This window comes from Embiotoca jacksoni, unplaced genomic scaffold, assembly GCF_022577435.1.
Source record: "Embiotoca jacksoni isolate LCO1_2020_lvr unplaced genomic scaffold, fEmbJac1.0.p SCAF_3, whole genome shotgun sequence".
Taxonomy (NCBI): domain Eukaryota; kingdom Metazoa; phylum Chordata; class Actinopteri; family Embiotocidae; genus Embiotoca; species Embiotoca jacksoni.
Window position 1 is genome coordinate 15,593,929 of NW_027185381.1, and position 23,650 is coordinate 15,617,578.

At 43.0% G+C, this 23,650-nt stretch overlaps 1 protein-coding gene across 3 annotated transcripts in view; it reads right to left on the reverse strand.

Moving 5' to 3' along the window:
- Positions 1-9,431: 9,431 nt before the first annotated feature.
- Positions 9,432-23,650, reverse strand: part of mctp2a (multiple C2 domains, transmembrane 2a) — a 32,125-nt gene continuing 17,906 nt past the window's right edge. For all 3 annotated transcript variants that reach the window (XM_069163200.1, XM_069163199.1, XM_069163198.1), the window contains 6 exons: positions 20,003-20,122; positions 18,838-18,879; positions 14,028-14,137; positions 13,793-13,902; positions 12,575-12,672; positions 9,432-10,356 (listed from right to left, as the gene is read on the reverse strand). In XM_069163200.1, the coding sequence (XP_069019301.1) occupies positions 10,297-10,356; positions 12,575-12,672; positions 13,793-13,902; positions 14,028-14,137; positions 18,838-18,879; positions 20,003-20,122 (540 nt within the window). In that variant the 3' untranslated portion in view covers positions 9,432-10,296. The remainder of the gene's footprint in view (positions 10,357-12,574; positions 12,673-13,792; positions 13,903-14,027; positions 14,138-18,837; positions 18,880-20,002; positions 20,123-23,650) is intronic.

A 23,650-nucleotide genomic window follows, 5' to 3' on the forward strand; every position in this document is an offset into this window, starting at 1 on the left:
TTAGGGGAGAGAGATTATTTACTGGGGCCCATCCAGTGGAGACAGACGCTCCGTGGTCCTGAGAGACAAACATGTCCATCAGCTTGGGGAAGCCTAGCAATCCAATTAAAGTAGAAGTCTTTCAGGCGGTCAGTGCTAACCGGTGTTCATCATCCTTCAATGACATTGCTTTGGTAATTTTTCATTGAAATACAGAGTCTTTAAAAGGGTAAAACAGTTATTTTTGTAGTGAGAAGAAGGTCTGGGTGAAATAGCAATATTTTAACGTATCGCGATATGAGAGGAGATGTCGTCTTAGATTTTGGATATCCATCACGATATGGCATACGTGTTGTCTTTTACTGGTTTTAAAGGTAGCGTTGCAGTAAAGTGATGTCATTTTCTTTACCAGACGGTTATAGCTCTCCCATTATTTCTCTTTACCCGTTGTAGTCATTATATGCGCATCACCGATGTCTATTTCTTAAAAATCTCACTGTGTGAATATTTTGTGAAAACATCAACACCCCTACAATATTGTTGACGACTCAATCTCAAGGTCATTCGCAAAGAATATTGCGATATTTGCATTTGTCCATATCGTCCAGTCCTATTCAGAAGTGACAAATATGCAAGACCATCAGATGTTCGTATGAAGAACAGAGGAGCAACTCCCAAAAAGACCAGGACACATGAACTACACTTGCTCATTCACGTGATCGATGGTGCAAAGGAAGTTGTTGGGAGTATGAAGCCTGCTGGAGTCAGTATGAAGGTATCTCCAGTCATTAGACGTCTACACGGACGACCGGCCACTCCGCATTGAACAAGAGGATTCTTATAAAGACAACAAAAGGAATTTGAGGATGTGACAGCAGGAAGATTCCTGTGCTCACTACAGTACACCGACTTCACTACAGACCCTCCAGGCCGAGGCAAAAAAAAAAAAAAAGAAAAAAAAAGAAAAAAGATTGCTGCAATTCAAAGAACAGGACTTTACTTGGAGAGGCAAACCAAATGAGAGTCTGGGCCTCGGGTCCCCAGGTCAGCTAGCAGGTGGGAATGAGATGAAGCAGAGCAGGGAAAAAAAAAAGAAAACAGGATGGCAGAGTGGGGACATCACATCTGGGCTGAATTAGGAAAGTAATACGGCGGGCCCAGGAAAGTGTTTGAGGATCTGGGAGGCAGATCTCCTTTCCTTTGGAACAGCAGGTTAGTATGTCAGCAGGGAGTCCAGATGAGAACGATTAGAGCTGGCCTTTGAGGAGCAGGTGCCTCCTCTACCTCTGCTGCTTAGCAGCGAATGGACGGTCATTAATCTTATATTGTCATAAGGCATTTAACCAGATGATACTTCATGAGCTTGTCAAATTCCACCTTGTATGTGGTTTGTTTCAAATGCGAACTTTTCTGTGCATGGATCATTATGGAGCAGCGCTTCATTACATTCAACAAGCCTTGAAGTTGAATCGAGGATCTGGCGGTGCAAAGACGAAAACAGGGCCTCTTAATCACTGTAAATGGATTACCTCACCTTAAGATTACATCATGGTTGATTTTGTGAACACATTATTTCACCATATCACAATTTAAAATCGGGTGGCCAGCAGCTTCAACACTGCATGACCAGTTGCTGCCAACTATTAAAGTGCAGCTACGTCCACTGGAAAAATCCCGTAAGAAGCCGAGAGTAACAACGCTGCCTCCTTAATAGTCTCATAATTTCCCCTATGGCTCTATCATACTCACTGTCTCACTGTGCTCCCCCTACCCCGCCTGCTCCGGAGAGCAGGGACGGACAAGTTTGAGAATTGATTCAGCGCTACATTAAGTAATCTAGTAATCATTTACACCAACTGGTTTTTTTTGGGAGAAACAGAAGCATATTAAACAGGCATGGATGTCACTACGAGGAGAACGGAGCTGTTTGGGCACAACGCGAGTGCTATCTGACTTGAACGGCCCACGTTGGGGTTTTGCGCTCGGTTACTTCCTCCAGCGGTACAGTGAAGTGGAAGATCTCCTCTTTTTCACGCCACCAATTTCCACCCCGTTTCTTTGCATTTACATCGTTATCCCCATCTCCGAAACGATCCAGTCAGTCACGAGGCTCTCCCCCAAAAGAGCGAAGCGTGCATCTGCTCGCAGGCAAGTGGAGAGAGCAGCTGTGGACACAGACCACTGCATGAGAACCACAGTGTAGGTGTTTGTCAACTTAAAAGGCACTAGATAGACAATGATACTGTTTCACGGTTTTAGATCCGCAGTGGTTATTCTTTTCACTTCACAATTGCGTGCATTTGCACTACATACAGGTCTTCTTGAGCAATGTGATATATATACTTAATACTTAAATAAGTAGCAATGTAGGGTGCTAGATTATGGGGCTTTCATAGTTTGACAAGTTGACCATAAAACATTTTGTTTTTTGGGTTTTTTTTGTGTTCAAAAATGATTTTAAAACACACCTTTCAGTAGTGTGTATGAAACCTGAAGTGCTTTAATAAGAACTGTATGGTGTGTTGCTGTGAGCTATCTTAAACCTTAAACTCTGGACAAAGACAGGGAGATGGAAAATAAATCTAAGCCAAAGGCAGTCTAGTTTGAACGGCTTTACAGACTTGCCTCAAGTGCACTGTGCAGATTTTGGGGAGCAAAAGAATGAAAATGGTTATTCTCACCCGGCAGTGGTCTTTGTCGTAAAACAAAAGGGTTGTGTTCATGCTGCAATCTTCAAACAGAGGAGGGATGAGGCAGGTGTTACTATTCTGTCTGGAAAAGTGATTTCTGAAGACATGAAAAACATTTTCATAATTTACAAATGCAAATAAAGAGAAGATAAGAAGCAAAATATGTGTATAGATATGGATATATTTGAAAAAAAAAAACACCATTTACATTAAGTGTCTGTTTGGAAAAATTGCATAAGAATAAAAACAACCATGAATAATAGTCCGCAAATATGTATTTTGTTCAGTACATTTTCAGATGAATAAATCAAACTAACTTTTACAAACTATCTTTCAGCTTCAGCTGCCCAAAATGTTTGCCTGACTGAAGTGCGTTCTTATCCTCTCGCGTAGGTTTATTAAGGATGGAGGTGTGGGTGGCTGCGGATCAGTAATGATTTACAAATAATAAGTGGAGGAATGAGCAAATCAATAAATCAGTAGATCTCTGGATGTTTGTAAGCCAACCTTATTTTATTTTTATTTATCGGGGTGTTTTATTTGTTTTCAGCTCTCCAAGGCAGGAGCAGGAATCCCAAATTATCCAGGGGGTTAGGGGGCGCAGTGCCCCTGAGCCCCGAGCCCCATAGCGGAGGTAACGTATTCAATGGCCTGGGGCGAGTGGAGGAGAGGAGCGGCCCTGCTGCATACTGATGGCAGGGAGAGAAGCCAGTAATTGGAGCTGCAGAGGAGAGGGGAGAGGGGGGGAGGGGGGGGGCAAGCACTGGGAGATGATGGCTTTGTTTTCTCTCCTTCCTGTCTGCGCCGCTCAAACTCCTCCTCCCAGACCTCGCTCTCCCTCACACTCACTAAGTACAGATATGGAGAAATTGAATAGAGATACTTGCTAATTGGTCTCTTGCTGCTTGCTTAAAGGACCATAGACATTCTTTTTCATTTGCCTATTGAAACTAATAAACTATGTCTGTCTGTGTGCGCATGTGTGTGTGTGTGTGCGCACGTGTGTGTGTGTGTGTGTGTGTGTGTGTGTGTGTGTGTGTGTGTGCGTGCGCGCGCAGTAAGTCGAGGATTACATGAAGCACTGTGTTGTTCCAATGGAGAAAAGAAGAAGGTGTGAAGGACCGCTTTTACAGTAGTTTTAAGAATGGTTGTTATTGTTATTAAGACTGAAAGGAGACGCTGAGCTCACTAAAATGAGCATGTCCTTTAAAAATCCAAGACGAGGCCATTTATAATACCATATCAAAGCTTGACTAGATCATTTACCGCTTTATTTCTCTCTCTTGTCGTAAAACATATGCATTACGTCCATGAAAGCCAATTTAAACCCCTGTGCCGCCTGATATGATGCAAATTGGTAAATACTATCTTAATCAGAGCACATCACAGTTAATTAAGAAAATTACTTTGACAAACGTTGTGAAGCCGATGTAAGAGCTCAAGCCAACATTGCAATCAGGCTCATTCCTTATGGTGGTGCTCCCTCATGTGGAACGCGGAGAAGGCTGTTCCATACATTGCCGAACATCATGGAAGCGGCCAGGGGAGAGTGGCACGGGATGGCCTAAATACTTTTGGCATGGCATCCCCGCAGCAGCTTCTCTTGACACGATGAAACGATATGATGTATACGGGCAAATGGCCTAAAAGTACCGCCGGCAGTGGGTTGTGGTGGCATGTTGGAGACAGAGCTGCCGGCCGGTCTGCCCTTAGCAGGTTGAAGCCCCACAGGTCACTGGAAGGACATGAGCAAGTGGCGCTTTCATTTCCTGTCAAAGAGGAGCGGGGAGATGCTTTCCAAGGCATCAGTCGCAGGGCTAATTGGGCCCCGGTGGGTGACACTGCAGCATCATAAATAAAACAAACACAGTTGTGGTGTTCCTGCCACTGGACTCTTTAAACCTTCATCACAGAATAAGCGGTTCCGATGAAACACCCAGCCTAATTACTCTGGTACAGGGCTGTTATCTTTTCTGCCGCGCTGTAATTGATCCTCTTTTTTTTTTTTTTCTGAATGCATTTATGTTTTTAATCAGAAATGAGAGCATGCATTGCCTGAGAGCTTGAAGACCTTGTAGGAGCCGATAATTAGCCACGGTGGTTAATGGGCCTAACTGTGCTTGTGTGCTACATGACTCCGCGGTGTCACGACGTGGCAGCGCTTGGAGGAGACGGTGCTCCGGGGTGATACGCGTGTGATTATTCTCCTCACTTCACCGCGGCCCTCTTCACACCTTAACTTTGCAGTCGGTGCCACAAACCTCCGCTGTAGAAAACTGCATACCTTAAACTGCACTCACTAATCAAATCTGGCCCCTGTGAACCTCACACTGATCCCGGACCAGCGCTGGGCTTTAATCGTTTATTTTTTTTATTTTTTTTTATTTTTTATTCTCGGGAAAGGGACTAAAAGGCACAAGTACGGTCTATGTGTTTTCAAAGTGTGAGGAGTAATACTAATATACCAGATGGATATACTGTGCTCTCTTTAATATGTGTTTGCATAGCAGCATGTATGCTAATTTGGATAAATATACAAGTTGCCCTGGGCCGTGAATTGTAAATCAGGCTAACAGTGATAAACTTGGAGTCTCTTGCTTCTTTTAAATTCACATTGAATCAAAACACATCGGCTGGCCAATATTAACGTTGTGAATTCTTCATTCTGCCGGGTTTGCTGATGATTTCACTTTGTTATTCAGCCAGTGGCTCCCTTCTCGGGACCATATATCCATATTCATTCTGAACCTATAGTGTGTGTCAAATAGAGGTGTCCTAATTGTGTCCTTGATGAAAGGCTATTAATATTGAACACTTTCACATTCACCCATGTGCCAGCGCTGAAGAAATATGTTTTCCCCTTCTTTCACCGAGACAAAAAGCAGATCTGTTCATATCTCTAATGATACCTGATTCCCGAGGGGTTAGTGGCGAGACTAGCTGTGGCTTTAGCAGATTCATCAAACAAAATACGGTGCTCTTTCCTCAGGAGGCTGAGAGTCACATTGCGTTATATCACTGTTAATTAGAATGAAATATGCAGTTCAATTATTCTTTGTATTGTTTCCTGACGCATGTGCTCATGCTAACTATAGAGCACTGATGTAACACCAAATGTTTGAAAGCTTAACACTTTATTTCCTCTCATTTTTTTTTTTTTTCTCCTAAGCTGCTGCTGTTTTTTTTTTTTTTTTCTCCCGCAGTTCCGCTCCATTTTTCAACATAACAAAGTGAGCCCATAACTATTCCATACAGTGACTATAAAAACAAAGCATTTAATAGCTCGAAGGTTGTTTCTCATGAGCAGTACTGTCATGATTCTGGCAGTAACCGGCCTGATTGGCTGTGCGGCCGGTTGTCCCATGTGACATTGTTTTTTTTGTTTTTTTTTTAAAGGCAGGCAGTAGCTGTCCTGTGGCTAGTGTCAGTACCCGACAACCTCTGATCCGGGAACAGCAACTGTCAGGCCTGCACCTGTAACACCGAGACCTTGCCACCCCCACCCCCGCACCCTCCGAGTCCACAAGGCAAGGTTGTGCTTAGACATGCTTCGCCTCTCGTCGGCACTCGTTGGCCCAAGCAATACTCTCGAGACTGGGCATGATCCCAGCTGTTGTCTTCATTTTAATGCACTCTGAATAATATTAAAGCGGAATCAGTTGAATTTATTAATGCAGCTAGCCCCTTAGAGAGATGCTTTTAAAGGCCAATGATTTAATTTCAGCTCTTAAAGGCCATCTTCTGTTCTTGACGCTATGAAGAATTACGGCTTTTGCCATCTCTTAACACCAATGTGTACTGTGAGCCACAAAATGAATTATTTGTAAACTGGAGGCACTGAAAACAGCAGCTATTAGTGACCATTTTTCTCTCTGTTGTTATCTCAGTCATATTATCACCCTGGTTCAGTCCTGGTTATCGTGATTTATGTCCTCTATCATCGGGAGAGACTAAAGAAATGTGCCGACTGGTTATGTTACAGCTGGGGACAAACAGCATGAGCCGGCTACAGGATCATTTAAAAAAAAAAAGAAAAAAAAGTGCCGATGCATCCTCATCGTGTAGATTTGCCAAAGCATACAGTCGGAAAAAAAACAATCAGTCTGTGTAGCAACCTCAGTGTGTTCTGTCATTTGTGTTGTTTTTCTTTCCACTGAGCTGATTCCCAGCAAATCCTGCTCTTTATTGGTGTCAGGGTTTTGTCTGGAGGCAGACCATAACCTCTGCACCATTAATTTAGGCCAGGTGGGAGTTGCAGCGCAGCCACTGATCTCCATGACCTGCTTCTCAGGTGGTACAGAGAGACCAAATAACACATGCATAAGAGCTTCAACACATGTAAGTCAACTATGAGTGCTGCTTTTGTTGCTTTGTCCTACTGTGTGCATTATGTCTCTCAGAGAGGAGGTCAGAGGACCTTAACTGCATTGCACATGTAGCAATTACTAAGGAGGTGTTGAGAACAGTGGCTTATTTAAATGAGGAGATTTTTTTTTTTTTTTTTTTGCTATGCATCTCCTTGTAAAGCAACACAGAACTGCGACAGAGAGAAAGGTTGCAGTGTTCTCTCTCTCTGCACTTGGTAGTTTGACGCCCGCTCCGGGGCTGAACATCAGAGGAGCGGCTGCTGAAAAAACAGGTTGTATGGGTCCTTGCACACAGCCTGCCTGTGGTGCTGCCTGAAGGACTGCCATGGAAACAAGGAGTGTGACAGGCTCTGGGGGGATCCGCCACAGCTGCAGGCACTTCCTTTTTTGACAGCCTGATGAAGACATCACTGCCACACCATGCACAACAACAACAACTACCGGAGAAAAAAAAAAAATAAAAAAAAAATATGATCAGACAATGTTAACTGCTGTGTGGCTGAAATGTTCATTAGCAGGCTTGTAAAACATCCAGGGATTTTCCCCACCGCATTCAGGGACCATATTGCATGGTGACTTCTTCCTCTGGTGTGGTTCGAAACTGTCCCAAGAGAAAATACATTGATAAATAATTCCTTAAATATGATTACACCACTTTGAAGAGGGGCTGATGTGTTGTTGTTGGTTGTGTGTGTGTGTGTGTGTGTGTGTGTGTGTGTGTGTACACACTATGTATTAGTAGGTAGAATGAGTGTTCATCGGCGCGCGCAAAGTCGAATCAACAATTGTTGAAACCCTGTCAGACTCTTCTGTATGATTCATTGAATATAAATGATACAGGGAACATCCAAGTCCACAACCTCAGTGCCACAGATTCAAAGATTTGACAGTTTGGAGGCAGGCAACCGTAGTCCCCCGGGACCTGTCGTAATGTCACCGGCAGCATTTGCCTCGATAATATACTATATGCCCGTGACGGCGTTATTTCAATTTAAAAGTTGCTGTTCACGGAAGTGATCATTTCGGTTGCATTGCGTTTTACGCGACCACTAACTCGGGTTTTTATTTTCACATGTTCTGTCCGAGATTTAGAAGCAATTTGGTTGTTCGCGGAGATGTCGATTACAATTACCCTGGGAGTATTGCTTAATTGGTTTCACCTCTTGGGGATATTTCGTCGGGTCTTGCCAGTGATCTGCTTGTACCCCACTCCCACTCCCACTCACGCACACCCCCCCCACGCCCCCTTCCCCAGCGCTGCCCTCCTCTCAGCACAGCCAAAACTAGCAACACACCCCCGCCACCCCCTTCTCCAGCCCCAATGGAGCCAAGAATGTAGGAGGGTTTCAGCCAGTGTGTGGGATTTAGCTCGTCAGAAGCTCAGGGTCACCTCCACACCCTCTCACTTTGAAATGGACCCCTGGTGGCAGCTCCTGGGAGAGCCCAGTGATGTCTCTATCAGCCTGTCAAAAGAGATAGCCCGGGGCTCCACCAGGTCCCCCTGAGCCAATCAAACTCTTCACAAAGCACAGATGGATGCTCTTTCACCAGCGTGCTACTCCTGTGGATGGGGGGGGCACCCGTCCGCGATGCAGTTCCCCAATCAGTTAGAACAAACTCCCATTGCTGGGGGTCCATTCCTCAGTTCAGCTCAACTTCAATTAGAACTATGTATATTTTACAAGAGTACTTGCCATGCGTCTATTATCAAAAAGACACAAGCGTGTAAAGGAGGGCTTTATCTTTTCCATGCAAACGATCACAGTGAAGATTTAACTGCCCTCTTATGTGCACTTGCTCATATATTGTGCAATAGGGACTCTAAATATTTTGAGGGACTTCAGTACATTTGTTGCGAGAGTAGTGTAATATCGGCTTTACCGTTTTGCAAAAATTAAAATTGCAAAAGGTCATTCATTGATTGTTTTCGTATGAGAACCAAATATGCACGGGAACACTGACAGGCGATACGCTAAATCCCTCTACTTGGAAAAAGTGTTGCGGGAAGACAGATGGAAAAACAGAGTACATGTGTGTGTGTGTGTAACCATTAGACAGGCCAGGTGATTTTAGTGGAAATATAAAGCACTAAGTGCTGAGGATGGAGAGAGTACTCTCTGTGAGATGAGCTCTTTCTCTCTCATCTGGACCCTGTTATTGTGAGAAGGCAACAAAGCAATGCATTAGGAAGCACACTGGAGCCACACAGCTTTGATGTGAGCTCGGTAACCAAGGCGCAGCGGTGGCCGGTGTGTGAGCTCTGTTTCAATGGCTGTGTTGTGTAATCAGATGTGTTTACTGTGCATTCAAGTAAAGAAGTGGTGTAATCCGTCCTCACTACGGTCCAGTTATTGAAAAAAAAAAAAAAAACAACAACACGGGCAAAAACAAGAACTCAAAGTGACCGAGATTCTTTATTCAAGATTCTTGCAAATCGTCATGATGCGGGCGTGACACTGAGCAGAACTAAAACTTTCGTATGAATCTAACATACATATGATACGATACAGGAACCTAGGAAATTGCGGCTGGAAATAAAACACAAGAGTACATAAATATATGTTAGTTGCTGAAATCAAATTAAGAAAGCTGAAAAGCTGTGTTAAATGCAGCAAATCCTAACCACAAAAAAAAAAAAAGAGTAAAATTCTGCACTCTATCCTAACATTTTAAATGTGCAACAAAAGATCATATTTGTCATTGATTATTTAAAAAAATATATATGATGCATATGATTCAACTTGACCTTTAATTACATTAACATACTGATAAAGAAAAGGAGAAAAAGAAAAATCAATGCAGTGGTTTGTTAAGTTTGTATTATCTTTACCTTGAGGCAAATTTCTCAGTTTCACTAAAGTTAAAAAAAAAAAAAAAAAAAAAGAAAAAAGAAACAAAAAAAAAAGAAGCATAACAGTGGGGGTCTTAGGTAAGCCAAGCCTTTTCAAAATTATATCCAAAGATGAAGGCTGAGCCTTGCAGTGCTCTCTTTTCTTTACCTCCAAGCTCGTGATTGACAGCGCCATGTGCTGCCCTCCTAGCGGCTGCAGTTCACAGCCCCTGTCAGGGGGGGTGGCAAACACACAAGCCAGAGAGCGCCTGGCTGCCCCCTCAGCAGCAGGGGGGCCGAGTTAGGGTGGTACGGTGGGGTGCACGGGGTCACGGGCTCCGCTGGCACTGGAGCGTTGTTGTCAGGTGGACTGCGTCGTGCCACATTTAAAAAAAGAGACCCAGCCTTTCATCCGCCGTGTCCGTGGAGCTTACTTTTTCCTCCGTGGCTGGCCCTGGCTGGTGGGCGCTTTCAGCGCACTGTACTGCACCTGTAAAAACAAACAGGAGTTTGGTCAGAGGCAGGTAATCCGAGCTCAGCGGAGCGCACGGTAATGGCTCCCCTGAGGAGAGCTGGTGCAGGGGAAAGCGAGGCGGGCTCGCCTGTAATGAATCATTTTTTAAACACAGGAGCAGAGGGGATTAATCACAGGGAGGAAGGATTTGAGGAGTCAAGGGTTCTGTACCAGTGTACGCCCCCCCCCCCTCATTCTGCACCAGAATCACAATATTAGAAACAGACATCAACTGTTGAGATGACCTGCCAGGCCAGTGAGGGAGCTGGAAACGGCATAATCACTCTCTGTAAGTTATGTCCCCTAAAAGAAAACTTTGTTTGGTGTTGTTTCAGTACAGAAGTCAACCAACATCAGTTCACGTGTAACTTTTCTCACGACTTTACAAACCTTTTGTGTGACTTCAACTTCTTCAGGCAAAAAACGAGACCTGAATTGTGATACTCGAACTTACAGCCTTGGTTTTTTTTTTTTTTTTTTTCTTGCCGCTTACACGTGCAGAATTAAGCTCGAGAGAGAGGTGCGCTCGTATTTCACGTTTTCTTTCAACAGAAATGTATTCATGTTCGAATGTACTTACAAAATAAATGTACGTTGTAGAAAAATGTTCACTTTTGACACTGAACATTTTTTTATATTAAATATTTTATTTTCCTTTTTAAAATTACCCCCCGAATTTGCCATCCTAATCCAAAGAAGACTGATCATAGGGGTAAACTGAAAAGAAGAGTTGGAATTTGAAAACTTGCTTTTGAAGCTTGCCTGCTGAGCTCAAACAATACGGTGAATCTGTTGAATAAAGGTAAGAACTCTATGCTAATTAGCTGGTCTCCATTATTAGAATGGGAGATGGAATGTGGGAACAAAGTGACTGCCTCCTGCATCAGAACATGAAACTGTCCTCAGAACTGACAGATGCTTCTTATTTCAAGACAGACAGAGTGTTGTCAGAAGTCCCCGTTTGAGGCGGACTTTGTAGATGTGCACAGGCACTAATTGCCAAGTCACATTTGCAAGAAAGACAGGAGTCAATTTTCAGCCTTTGTGGTGGTTTGTGTCCACACCTATCTGAGGATTGAAGTTCTAAGTCAACAAAAACAAAATATGCGGTCTATTGTTTTTGGGTCTCCTGTGTATATGATGTTAAGGTTATTTTTCACAGCACATAATGCAACGTACTTATGATGAATCTTAAGGGTGTTTTGTTGTTGTTGTTTTGTTTTTTTTCACGGTTGGAGCTATTTTCAAGATGTAGTTCCTCTTTTAAACCGGGCTAAAAAGTATCGCTTCCACGGGATTTGAAAGTGAGTCGTTTTCAAAGCCCAAACATTGTATCCCAATGGGGAAAGAGACATACAAAGGATTCTGAATCAAAATGTATTCGCCACCTTGTTTTGCCAACTCAGTCAGCCAAATCTCAAACAACACAGGCTCCCTCCAACATCACAGAGAAGTCAGCAATGGCTTGCTGCAGGAGGACATCAAGGGTGCAGCTGAGAAACAGACTGGGGTGAGAGTGTCTTGCCAGATCCAGACTGACAGGATTTTTTTTTTTTTTTTTTGCTGAAGTCTGTCTAGTGAGTTACCTGCGAGATGAAGGCATTGTGTGGCACTTCATTTCCTGGCTAAGCAAAATTCTCAGCGAGAGAACGGCGAGCGCCCGGCGCCACTTATAACACCCTGACAGCTCCTCTCAGCTCTGTGATGTAAATGCAAATGACATATCAGCCACGGCTAATATGTAATCACATATGGCACCCAGCAAGACGACTGGGGCCCACGACTACATTAATTGACTCTACCGCCCTGAAGTGACTGAGGCCACATCAGAGTTTCTGTGCTGACACAACAGCCAGAGACGTCAGGAGCCCTCTGCCGGCTCTCGGCCAATCACCAGCTCCGATGTCACAGCGCTTCAATCAAACGCACAAAATTGTTAATAACGGACGAGGCTACAGCAATATGGCCGGCGACATATCTGAGCTCCTCCTCACTCAGACGCCGCGGTGACTACATGGAGGAGTTGCACTGAGGAATAATTGGGCCACGGCTGCTTTAAAAGGCGAGATTCCATTAATAATCAAACAAAGCCAGAGGATATATTTCGGCAACACATGGGAATTCTGGTACAGCAAATAATGCAGACCTCTTCAGGGAATTCCCTCCCTATCTGTATGTAAAATTGGACCCTTACCTTTTGAATATCAGAAGGCACCCTCTTGAGGAAATCCAGTATTTCATTACTGTCAATAGCATATGGGTTGCGCAGCTTCTTGGTAAATTTGTTAACACCTGTGAAAACAAGAACACGTTCATAAATAAAAGTGTCATAAAGACCAGTATAGTTTTATACCGTTTTAAAGTGCAGAAAAAAATAACATTAATAAAAAAGAGTTGTGTAACCCTATCTATGTACGGTTTCAGTGACTGCATCATGTGTTGCCGTCTCAACCGATCCCTTTCAAACTAAATTAATTACAGCCAGTCCGATAGAGCAACACGGAAAAAACAATACTTCATCAAATGTTACTTCGGTTTGAACAACGTGAACGCATTCATGGCAACTTTTTCTCACTTTTGTGTGCTTCGATCTGATCATTTCTTCCACGTCTATATTTACTTTGCACATGGCTGCATACCACTAAGAAAAACACATCTCTAGGGTCTTGTAATGGGACCATTATATTCACAGCTCGGTACTGCCTGTACCTCAGCATGCAGACAAAGAACCTAAGGACTTAAATATGTGCAGGCAACTTGAAAGGCTTGCCTTGCAACCACATAGATGGGGGTTAACTGGAGAGGCAGAGGAGTGTCTCAGACTGTGTGTTTTCTGTTTGATATGGTGGTTTTTTGGTATTGATTGTGTTGAAGGCAGTGTGGAAGTACAGTGGTTGTGGGCTTACAGCTGGAGGAGGAGAGCCTGTTAAGGGCAGCATATCTCCCTGACCACTGAGATGACGGTCTATTCTGTATGACTACAGCAGATAATGAGAGGCTAGACCAGGAGCCTACAGACTGCCCAAGGACATCATGTATTATATACAGCTTGCTACTCTACCTCTGCTTTGTTTTCATACAAACCTTCGGTCATGCCTCTGCTGGGCTCTGCTACATCTGCCCACACTGGGCAGAGCGAACCTCTGCAGCTGTCTGATCTCTGTGCATTTGCAGAGGTGTAGAGATGGCAGAGTTCTTAAATTACTGTACTTCATTAAATCATAGATTTGCAGTTGGCAAGATTGAATAAGAGTTGTGTTGTGCATTGATTTTTTTTTTTTTATATATATACTATATTGTGGGAGTTTGATAGCTTTTGGTATTCACCCAATACACTTTTAGTAAAGCACAAAATCAGTTTTCATTTTTCTAATTTCATGAAGTAAATTGTATTTTTACATGCAGTACTTACCCCATATCAGCACAATGTATCGCAGCGGGATAAAATACAGCAGTGCTGCTGCCACAAAGAGAACCACGCAGGCCAAGTACGACAAGAATGGGACAGACCAGTTGAATATGCTGTAAAAGAATAACTGTCAGATTAAGGTGTAATTTTACTTGAACAAAATTAAATATGAATCCAAATGTAATATAATATAATATCAAATGTGTTTTGTAGGTTAAATACAAAATAGTTAAATTACTTCTTCAGTCGCTCTCCAATGTTTGCGAGTTCCTCCAAAACGTTCTGGACAACCAGCACTATTTCCTGCACCATATGTATCTTATCCATCAAACCCTTTTTTCCGGATTCCTTGAAAGAAACAAAACACACGAAAAAAAAAAATGCATAGACACTGATGAGGTACACTGTATGTCAATTGTTGGGCAGGGTGGACAAAGACCAGTTTATCTCTGCTGTGCTATTATGTGTGATTTATCTATTGAATGGCCCATAATGAGCAAACACTGTACATCTACGGACCATGCTTTTAAAGAAGAGACAGACTCTGCTCAGAAGCTGTTATGTGGATGGCTAAGAGATTTCAGCTTTTGTCCGCCACACACAATAGAGCTGTTGCACAAGTGCAGCACAATCAAGACTCTCTGGTAGATGAAAAGTACACAAAATGGCCATCTGCAATCAGGCAGACTAGACGACCTAGACAAGAAGTGCAGGGGCCTCACAACTTCGGAGAGATTCCATTCCAGCAGCCTGCACAGGGACAAGTTTGAACATGTTGTTACAAATCTGTCAGGCCTGGCTTTCTAACCCATCCTAACATTCTCTCCGCATGAGAAAAACACTCCAGCCTGCTCGGAGCACCAGTTGGATGTGTAACTCGCTCGCTTTTTCACGCATTTATTCTTGTCATAACCACCGCTGCACATGAAGTATTATTTGTTTTTAATGCACTGAGACGATAATGAATCTGGCAAAGCAATAAGTCAATATGCGAGAGGGTTGGACTGCTTGTCTGGAAATAAATGTGATCACGTCAAGCTTGGAAGTAATGACAACTGTGAAGCCTTCCAGGGCTGAGGAGTGACTACAGATAACATAAGTAACACAAGCTAAAGAGGACCGAGAAGCCTCACATCAAAAAGAGGAAATAATGACAGGAATGATGACAGAGAGCAGGGTGGAAGAGGAAGAGTGAGACGGGGGACTGAGAGTGTTGGGGGGGGAGGGGAGGGTGCTCTAATGGACCCTAACAGGAGGCTTGAGGATGTCTATATGTTTGTGTTACAAGTCAGCTGAAGCCACAGCCTGCGTGCATCGACAGGGCCCAGACAGAATGCCTTTATCAGAAGCTTCACGACGCAGCCCCTGGGAACACACTGTCTGCCAGCACAGAGAGACTCCCCACTGCTGGGCCCACTCTCCTCCACGCAAGGCGCAGGAAGAGAGCAATTCCCACACTAGCAGAGCCTCCCCCACTGGGCTCGGATCTGGACAGACACCGAAGGCTCAGCACGGTCCAAAAAAGGGAAAACCATCACAAATATGCTTTCACTGAGATTAACATCTCATGGTCTCATCATGGAGAGAGGGGACTATCCGTGTTTGTGAATCATCTTACTCCACGCTCCTCTGCATCAGGCGGCCGAGCAAACATTCACGCGTGTCCTTTACTCCACATCAGGTGTTAATTGAGCTCTTTATCCGAAGTTTATTTTGAAAGCGGGGAACACTGTTCGACTCTGCTAAAAGCCATTACAATCCATGTCGGGAAGCTCCTGATGGACCCAGAGAGACACACGGCGCAAAATGATGCCTCATTTGATATGGAGCCTCATCCGTTAGGCATTCCTTTTCATATTTCCATTTAAACTTGTTAAAGCTACCCAATTACATGATTTAGAATTCAAATGTATTATGAGCTATGAGGCATTATTTAACTGCAATGGATCCACATTCAAGGTAAATCTAGTCTGAAATGCAGCTCCGGCAGGAAACAACAACAACAAAAAACATATTGGCTTTCATTTCTAAAAGCAAAAACAGACAAAATAGATGTACTCTGAAGTGTGCATCAAGAGGCAGAGCTCTCATGATTATCATTATTCATCTGCTTTAAGATTCCTGAAATCCTCCATCTCCTTAGCGACCAAAGCTGAAGTCCTTCCTACATTAATCATGTGATGATATTCTTTGTTCATTTCTCTTTTCAGCGCGTACATGAGTGGGGAGAAAACAAAAATAAATAAAAGATCTCCTTCTGAAATGGAAATGGATGGGTAAACTGGGGATGGACTAAATGAGTCCTAAATGTCTACTGATTAGAAAACCTGTGTGAAATCATATTCTCATTTCAGATAAAATTGTAAAAGCTTCCTTTTAAGGTGCTGTAATGGAGAACCAATTTGATCTCCTGCACAAAGGTAAACATACTCTCACAGAAATGTGTGGTGTTATCAAAGGCTGGAAAAAAGCCCATTTAGCATAATTTTAATTAGAGTAAACGGTGCCAAATTTTGAATTCTCAGACTGAATATTTTTCCAGTGACTTTTTTTTTTTTAACAAAGATACGAAGTCTGTCGAAATGAAAAACACCTGTGTTCCTGGCAATATCTCTCGTGTGGAGCTAAAATAAGTTAACAAACAATTTGCTGGGATTGGGCTTTAATGTGTTGTTGGGTCCGTGTGCGGTACCTCTCTGTGTGCACGCCACAGATCATGACACGGGGCAGTCCGTCTGACTGGTGTGCTCAAGGAGACCTAGCGGTGACTGTGGACTATCGGGTGAGAGATGGAGTAACCCCGCAGCCCAGTCTAGCACCCCCCACCCCCACAACCCTCCCAACTCCCCTGGGCTGGGCTCTGTGAGCAAGTCAACCCCAGACCAGCACTGCCAGCCGGGGGGCAATGAAAGGGCTGTTTCATCTTCCCTGTTCATTTCTGTTGGAGATCTATGGACTTGTTTTGCCTCTCTGTTTCTTTATGTTATGATTAAATATTGTCTATCTGCTCAATTGATACCTAAGGCCAAAGGGAAGTCACTTTGCCCACACATAATTTGTAAGCTGTCTCCTTCCCTGAGGACAGATTTGTTCACAGGCAGAGAATCTGTTCTGTATTATCCTGCTGCAACACTGCCTTGCCTTTCGTCTCTCTTTAACGTCATGCCTTCACATTCTCACTGCTCTGTCTGAGGTTTACATATTTCCCTCCTCAAGGGGGAAAAAGGGGGGATAAAAACATATTTGAGTGGTAATCATAACCTTCTCATAGGGAAAAGCCTTTATTCACATGTTAGAAGAGAGACTAGGAGAAGGAAAAGCAAGGCTTTGAAGTCATCAAATTTAACACTGATCACTCTTTAACCCCAAATATTTTTAAAGAAGACTTTGATAGGGTGTGTAAAGCTACACTGCTTGATCTAACTGCATGATATCACATTCAAGTGACAGCAAGACCATAACAAGACTTTCAAATAAGCCACTTTAAATTAAAGCTGACAGCTTAAAACAAACATGGGTGACTGCTTAATTAGTAAATGAAAGGAGATATTTCATTTCCTCCGAGTGTGAAAGGGCTTAAAAGGCTCATGGAAAACCTTTCAAAAAGCTTTAAGAGGCGAAGGCTGAGTTTGCAAACACGTGCCGTACATAGAGAATCATAAACCAAAGACACGGCCGGTTCTTAAAACTAAAAAAAGTAAACATTCCTCCATTATATATTGAAGTTCCAAAGCAAATGAAAACAATAATCATTCTGTGAAGCAGTGATATTAAATTCAGTGCATTAAGGTAATCCTTGTCAAATTAATATTCATAAAACACAGAATTTTCTGTGTCACTGCTGTTTGTTTAAGCACCAGTTTGCTTGCTCGTAGCAGTGATAGAAAGTGTGGCTTTCTACTTTGTGTGTGCAGACATGTCATGCGAGTTTCATCTGTGAATTAGCCCATCCTTTCAGACAGGATTTGGCGGATGTGCCTGTGTTTTTAAAAGAAGCTGGCTTTTTTTGTAGCCCCTGGTCATCACAACAGAATATATTGAGCGCATTATGGATATGAATCCTGGGCCTAGACACGCAGCACAAGGGTCATTGCTGGGAGGCTTTGCGTTACTTCCACACTTCATTGCCATAAAGCAATAATACAGATCCCTGTTAACTTTTCCTTCCTCGCAAAAAAACAGTGGGATGAGTATAATTGAATATTATGTGCTGTGGGAAGTATAATTTTCAGGCTACTTAAATATTTCCTGTTGTTTTATTTTTCGAGAGACACCGGAGATATGTGATAATAAACATCAGCACTTGTGATTTCTAGCAAAAAGGTGAAAATAACTGATAACTGGTGGGGCACAGTATAAGTTCACGTCTGTGTTACTGCACTTTGTTCATTTAATCTCGTAGTACAATGTCAATATAATGACTCCTCCTTTCAGACAAGGATGATACAAGAAAAATCGACTGATTTTATTCCTAACAGTTGTTCAAAATCTAAATGACGATGCGGTTTAAATCTGATTTATACATTTTCAAAGGGCTGCAGTACCTCAGAGGACTGGATTTCAGAGTGACACTGAACACCCAGAGGAGCTGAACAAAAAGCTACATACTACAACTGTTTCATAGATGTTGCCCGCATTTGGAATGCATGAAAATATTTCTATTCTTAGTTAGAAAAGAGCCTCGGAGATTTAGCTGTCATTGTGTGACTATGCTAAAATATTGACTAGAATCTGGATGGCTTTTTTGTTTTTTTTGTTTTTTTTACTTGAATATTTTCTGAAAAGAAGGTGTTCATTTGTAGAATCACATCTTTTTGCTGTAGCAGGTTTGTACCCACCAGAAGCATGCAGACATTGTTGTGTTTGATTTAACCTTGCTTATTCAGAAAGAAACCTCAGTGGTATTAATAGCCATTGAGAAATAGCTCTATGAAATGTTAAAACAGCCCATGTTAAAATATATATTTATTTCTATAGTGAAACCTGAGACGTGATAATACCAAAACACATTATCCTGTAAAATGTTAGAAAGAGACAGGATAAAATACCTTCTCGTCTTCCTCCTCGTCGTCACCCATGGTCATGTTCACCTAAGAGAAAATAAAGGGTAGAGGGTGATTTCCAACGAATGGGACATGTGGGCACTGGAGCATTTTTAACAAACACCTAGTAATGAAATTTTCTTTGAGTACATTCACCCCTATTGGGAGAGGCTTGTTTCCATAGAGACTGCATCACAGGGGTGACCTCACACAAAAGGAGAGGTGAAAAAGGGCCTTCCTCACAAGAGCACTGTCACACCAAAGCAATCTCTTTCCTCCACAACATGCACACAGAAAAACAGAAAAAAAAAAAGAAAAAAAAAATCCACATTTAATTTGGATGTTGTTGCCTAGATCACTTTATATCAAGTCATCCCTGACCCCACTGTGGTGCACGCTGTGACATTGCCTGGGTACAGAGCTGTGTCATTGCCGGCCAGAGGGTCATGGAAGGGGTGACAGAGTCTCCACACTGGATATGAGGGTGAGCCTCGGCTTTAACATTGCCCAGGGACGGCATCTTAGCCAGCAGCCATAAACACAATGACTGGGCCGGGGATGTTGCTTTGGGGAGGGTGTGTGAATAGGCCTAGCCCCTGGCTGGCCAGTGAGACAGCTTACAACCCAGTGAAATTGGGGGGCAGTCAGAAGTGTGAACAGCATTAACCTTCACAGGCATGTGTAGGGCAAGCATAATTTCCATAACAGTAGACAGAGAGGAGATAGTGGTGTGTTGTAGAGAGATCTACAGTGTAGTCCTGCATTTACACACGTGGCAAGCCAATATTAGCAAACTGTAAGCTATACATACACTTAGTGATTTAATTTGAGTGGCTTCTTACTGCTTGATGTTTTATTGGGTCCTTGGAGACAATGTAGAAACTTGTCGAACCAGCTATAAGTCATGTGGAGTGCTGCCAAAACTAACCGTAGTGTGGGCTGCATTTTATAGTATTGCTCTTGTAGTATAGAGTCCACATGACATTTTAAGAGCAGTTAATTCATATTACTGCAAAAATTTAATTTGCCCAGTGCGTATCAAAAGGATTTTTTTTTTTCCATCATGGTGTGACCAGAGTTTGGGGTAACATATAGAATAATATTGCAATGTAAAAGCATGCATCTGCATATGTATATGGATAAATACTGCATAGTTAAGAGTCCTGCTCACCAAGTCCTGGTTGGAGCTGGCTCTGCCTGTAGAGAGCTGGAAGTAGTTCCAGCCGATGAGCAGAAGCAGGAAGAGGGGCAGCATGAAGAGCTCCCAGTGCCACACAGTCACAAGGAAGATCTGAGGAGACAGGACATGACAGTGTAACGCAAAGCACATCACAGCACCCTCACCCAGCTTTCCAATCTCAACAAACCTGTCCCCCAAAACAAAATATATTATAGGTTTAACCACGTCCTAAATCCCATGAAAAGGACTACAGTAATATACAAAGCCTCTGAGATCTACAGCCAATGGCAACAGATTTTTACCTCAAGTGATTTGAAAGGAATAGACGTTCAACTTTTAATATCCTGAAATCCTATTTGCAGTATATACACACACACACACACACACACACACCGATAGCACTGTGCTGGCAGAGTGCCTCGCTGCTGAACATAAAGTATGACATGGATTGGCATGATACGCCGTCTTTTAACTAGCACATCAAATCCTCTTAGATTCGGAGGTAGCGAAGCTCTCTGACGAAGCACATATGGCAACTGGGGAAGCATTTGCAACATTTACCCCCTCTGTGGCGATGATACTGAGAAAAGCCAAGACCCCTGGTAGAAATAAGATGGATCACACTGAAAGAGTAATCCCTCATAATTCTGTGAAGGAGTGGTGCTAAGCACGTTGCACAACACCCACTGCATTTCACAGCAGAGCACTAATTGAACGGCTGCATTTAAACCCATTTAGTGACAGCCTAATGAGTCTGTCTCCAACTGAAATGATCAGGAAAGTGTGAGGAGGATGACACCAGCAGGTTGACAGAGTGAAATAAAAATGTCCCCCACATCAAGTTGAATCTTAAAATCTATTATAGTGTGAATAAACACCAATACACCGAACATATGGTCCACTTTTATTTATCACAGACATATTTCACAATGTAAACGTGTCCTCATATCTTATATTGCTATAATTAATGCATCTTTTGGAACAGTTACAGTCGCTCTACCGTTATGACAAATCTTTTTTTGTTGTTGCAAAGTTCATTTCAAACATGGCATCTACCGCTATGTTGAACCCGCACGACGGTTGCACTGTGCAGTCTAAGCTCAAAGAGCTGGAGGCTGCTTAGAGTACGAACAATATGTTCGAGTTAAGCCCGAGACAGGATGTGAAGCACTGAGGCCTTCAGGCCTCAATAGCAGGCCTGTAAACAGCAGACTGCTCCTGTCATAGCAACAACGCGTTGTCCGTGCATGTTGCTCTAGGGTCCAGTCTACCTACTGCCACACCAGGGTTGGGTTCAAACAGCCACCAGGGAAACGTGTACCATGAGTAATGCAGACAACACTTTGGCCCAAGTGCCCTAGGCTTCACCACTGTACTGCTTATTATCCCTCAATGAAACCTGGGAAAGGGCGGGGGAGCTGAAGAGTCATGCAGGAACACAGTGGGATGACCAAGATTCAAGGAAATGAACAATGTGCTATTGTTTTTATGAGAGCTCGTCTGAATTACGTATACATCAACAAACGAGCTGGTGAGGTAAACAATGAATATGCATGATGTGCAGAGATAGCTGCAGTACATCTCCTCTCTGTTATGAATAACTTACGTCATGAGTTGTCACCTCAGTTCCCATGAGGCGATTCTAAAGCGACGCTCCCCTCACCCCAGAGGAATTCAGCTGGCTGGTGGACAGGTAGCTTGTCATATTCCCAGTATTCTCATAAAAAAGGAAGAGGAAAAGGGGGGGGGGATGTGCCTGGAAACTGACATGAGCCCAGCAGGAATGTTGAACCTCCTTGCCCTCCCTGCAAAAGCTGCTACATTAACCACTAAAGTCTAATTGCTTGGTCTCTGTCTTCCTGTGCAAGTCAACAGAGGGAGCCAATTCCTTTCCGCCCAGGGAGCCAGCAGAGAGAATCTGTCACAGGTATTCATAATCGCCCACTAATGCAAATTTCTGCTCACCACGTTCTGGCTCGGTGGACAAGATAAAAGCCTACAGAAATACAATGCCTTGTGTCTAAACTGAGTGCTTAAATGAGGGTATAAACCAAAACTGTCAGAAATATCTTCTCAATTCCTCCCTCATGGTATGTCAACCCATGTGTTCAGGTTTTACATGGTTTTTTTTTAACACTAATAAAAACGATGGAGAGAAACATCTGGGAAAACCTCTCGGATTCCTTCACTCAGGTGCACAGACTGAGACTTTGCCGTCAGATATCCCACAGTAATGAGCAGAGGCAGGACGATACCTTCCCCTTGTCTCCTCACATTCTACAGAGTTTCTGTGAAATGGAGACAGAACTAATTCCCCACTAAGTGGTTTATGTTTTATTAGCAAGCAGCTGGGTGATTAAAGGACTTGTTGGACAAAGTGCAGCCTTTTAGAAGGAAGTGTAAATTTGTATAGAAAATAATCCACTTTTTCATTGCCATCAAAGATGGGCTTCCATTTCAGGGTCCATCAACAAATTACTCACGTCAAGTAAAACCTTGAACTTTTTCAACTCGACAGTGCTAATATGTTGCACAGTCATTTATTTAACCTAAACGCAACAAACAAAAAGAAGGGAGGTGATAATTAATGATATACCTGAGCGTTTTGGTATACGCACCGCAGAATCGGATAACGAGCGACTTGTAATTGAACAAGTGTTGGTATGTATGTCTGGGAGGAGTGTCTCTAATGTAGGAAACCTCCCTTGACAAACACCATTTAGCTGAAAAATGTCTGTATGATTATGCACAGGGTGCCTAGGGAAAAAAAGAAGAAGAATGAATTAATAAAACTATTAGCACACAGTGGAGTAGATGATGGAGATGCACTCTCCTTAGCCACCTGTAAGCGCTTGGAGAAGGGGGCAACCCTGGGCACAGCAATTCTGCCAGCAGGGTTAAGAACAGCCTGACAGATTTGTTTTATAGTGCCATTAATATGATTCCACTAAATGCATTCTGCGCCTTCTCATGCAGATCCCCTGGCCAGCAGAATCCAGCACCTAATAATAAAGCACTCAGCGATTAAAAGTGTGAATAAAATAACTTAAAGCTGAGCAAGCATGGCAGCTCCCACCACCCACACTCTCCCAGGAGAGGGAGAAGGGATCGTAGCAGGAACAAAGGGACAAAGACACCTTCTATAAAGGTTCTACCATTCTGTAAATTGATTAACAGTGGGGGTGGGGGTGGGGGGGGGTGGCCCAATCTACCAACCTAAACCACTGACAGGTAGACGTGCTGCCAGACCGCAGGGCTGCCAAATGCTCTTCTTATACACTACAACAGACAACAAGCTATAAATACAGGCATCACAACAGTGCAAGATAAATAATGCTGTTGATGAGCCAAATTAATATAATGTCACAGCACATGAGGCCATACAATGACATTACTATGTCTGTACGTAAAAGTAGAAAAACACTTTCTGCTATTTTTTTGAATGTGGTACATTTAAAATAAATAAAAAAAATCTTATTTTTAAACTATACCAACCAAAAACACGGACGATTTACTTTTGGCTCTATCTTCACTACTTCTCTTCAGTTACACTCCACTTGGAAAGCTAAACAAAGCGAGAAGAGCGCCAGCCAGTATTATGAGGGTCAGTCGTGGGGGCCGTGGATGGATGCCAGATTA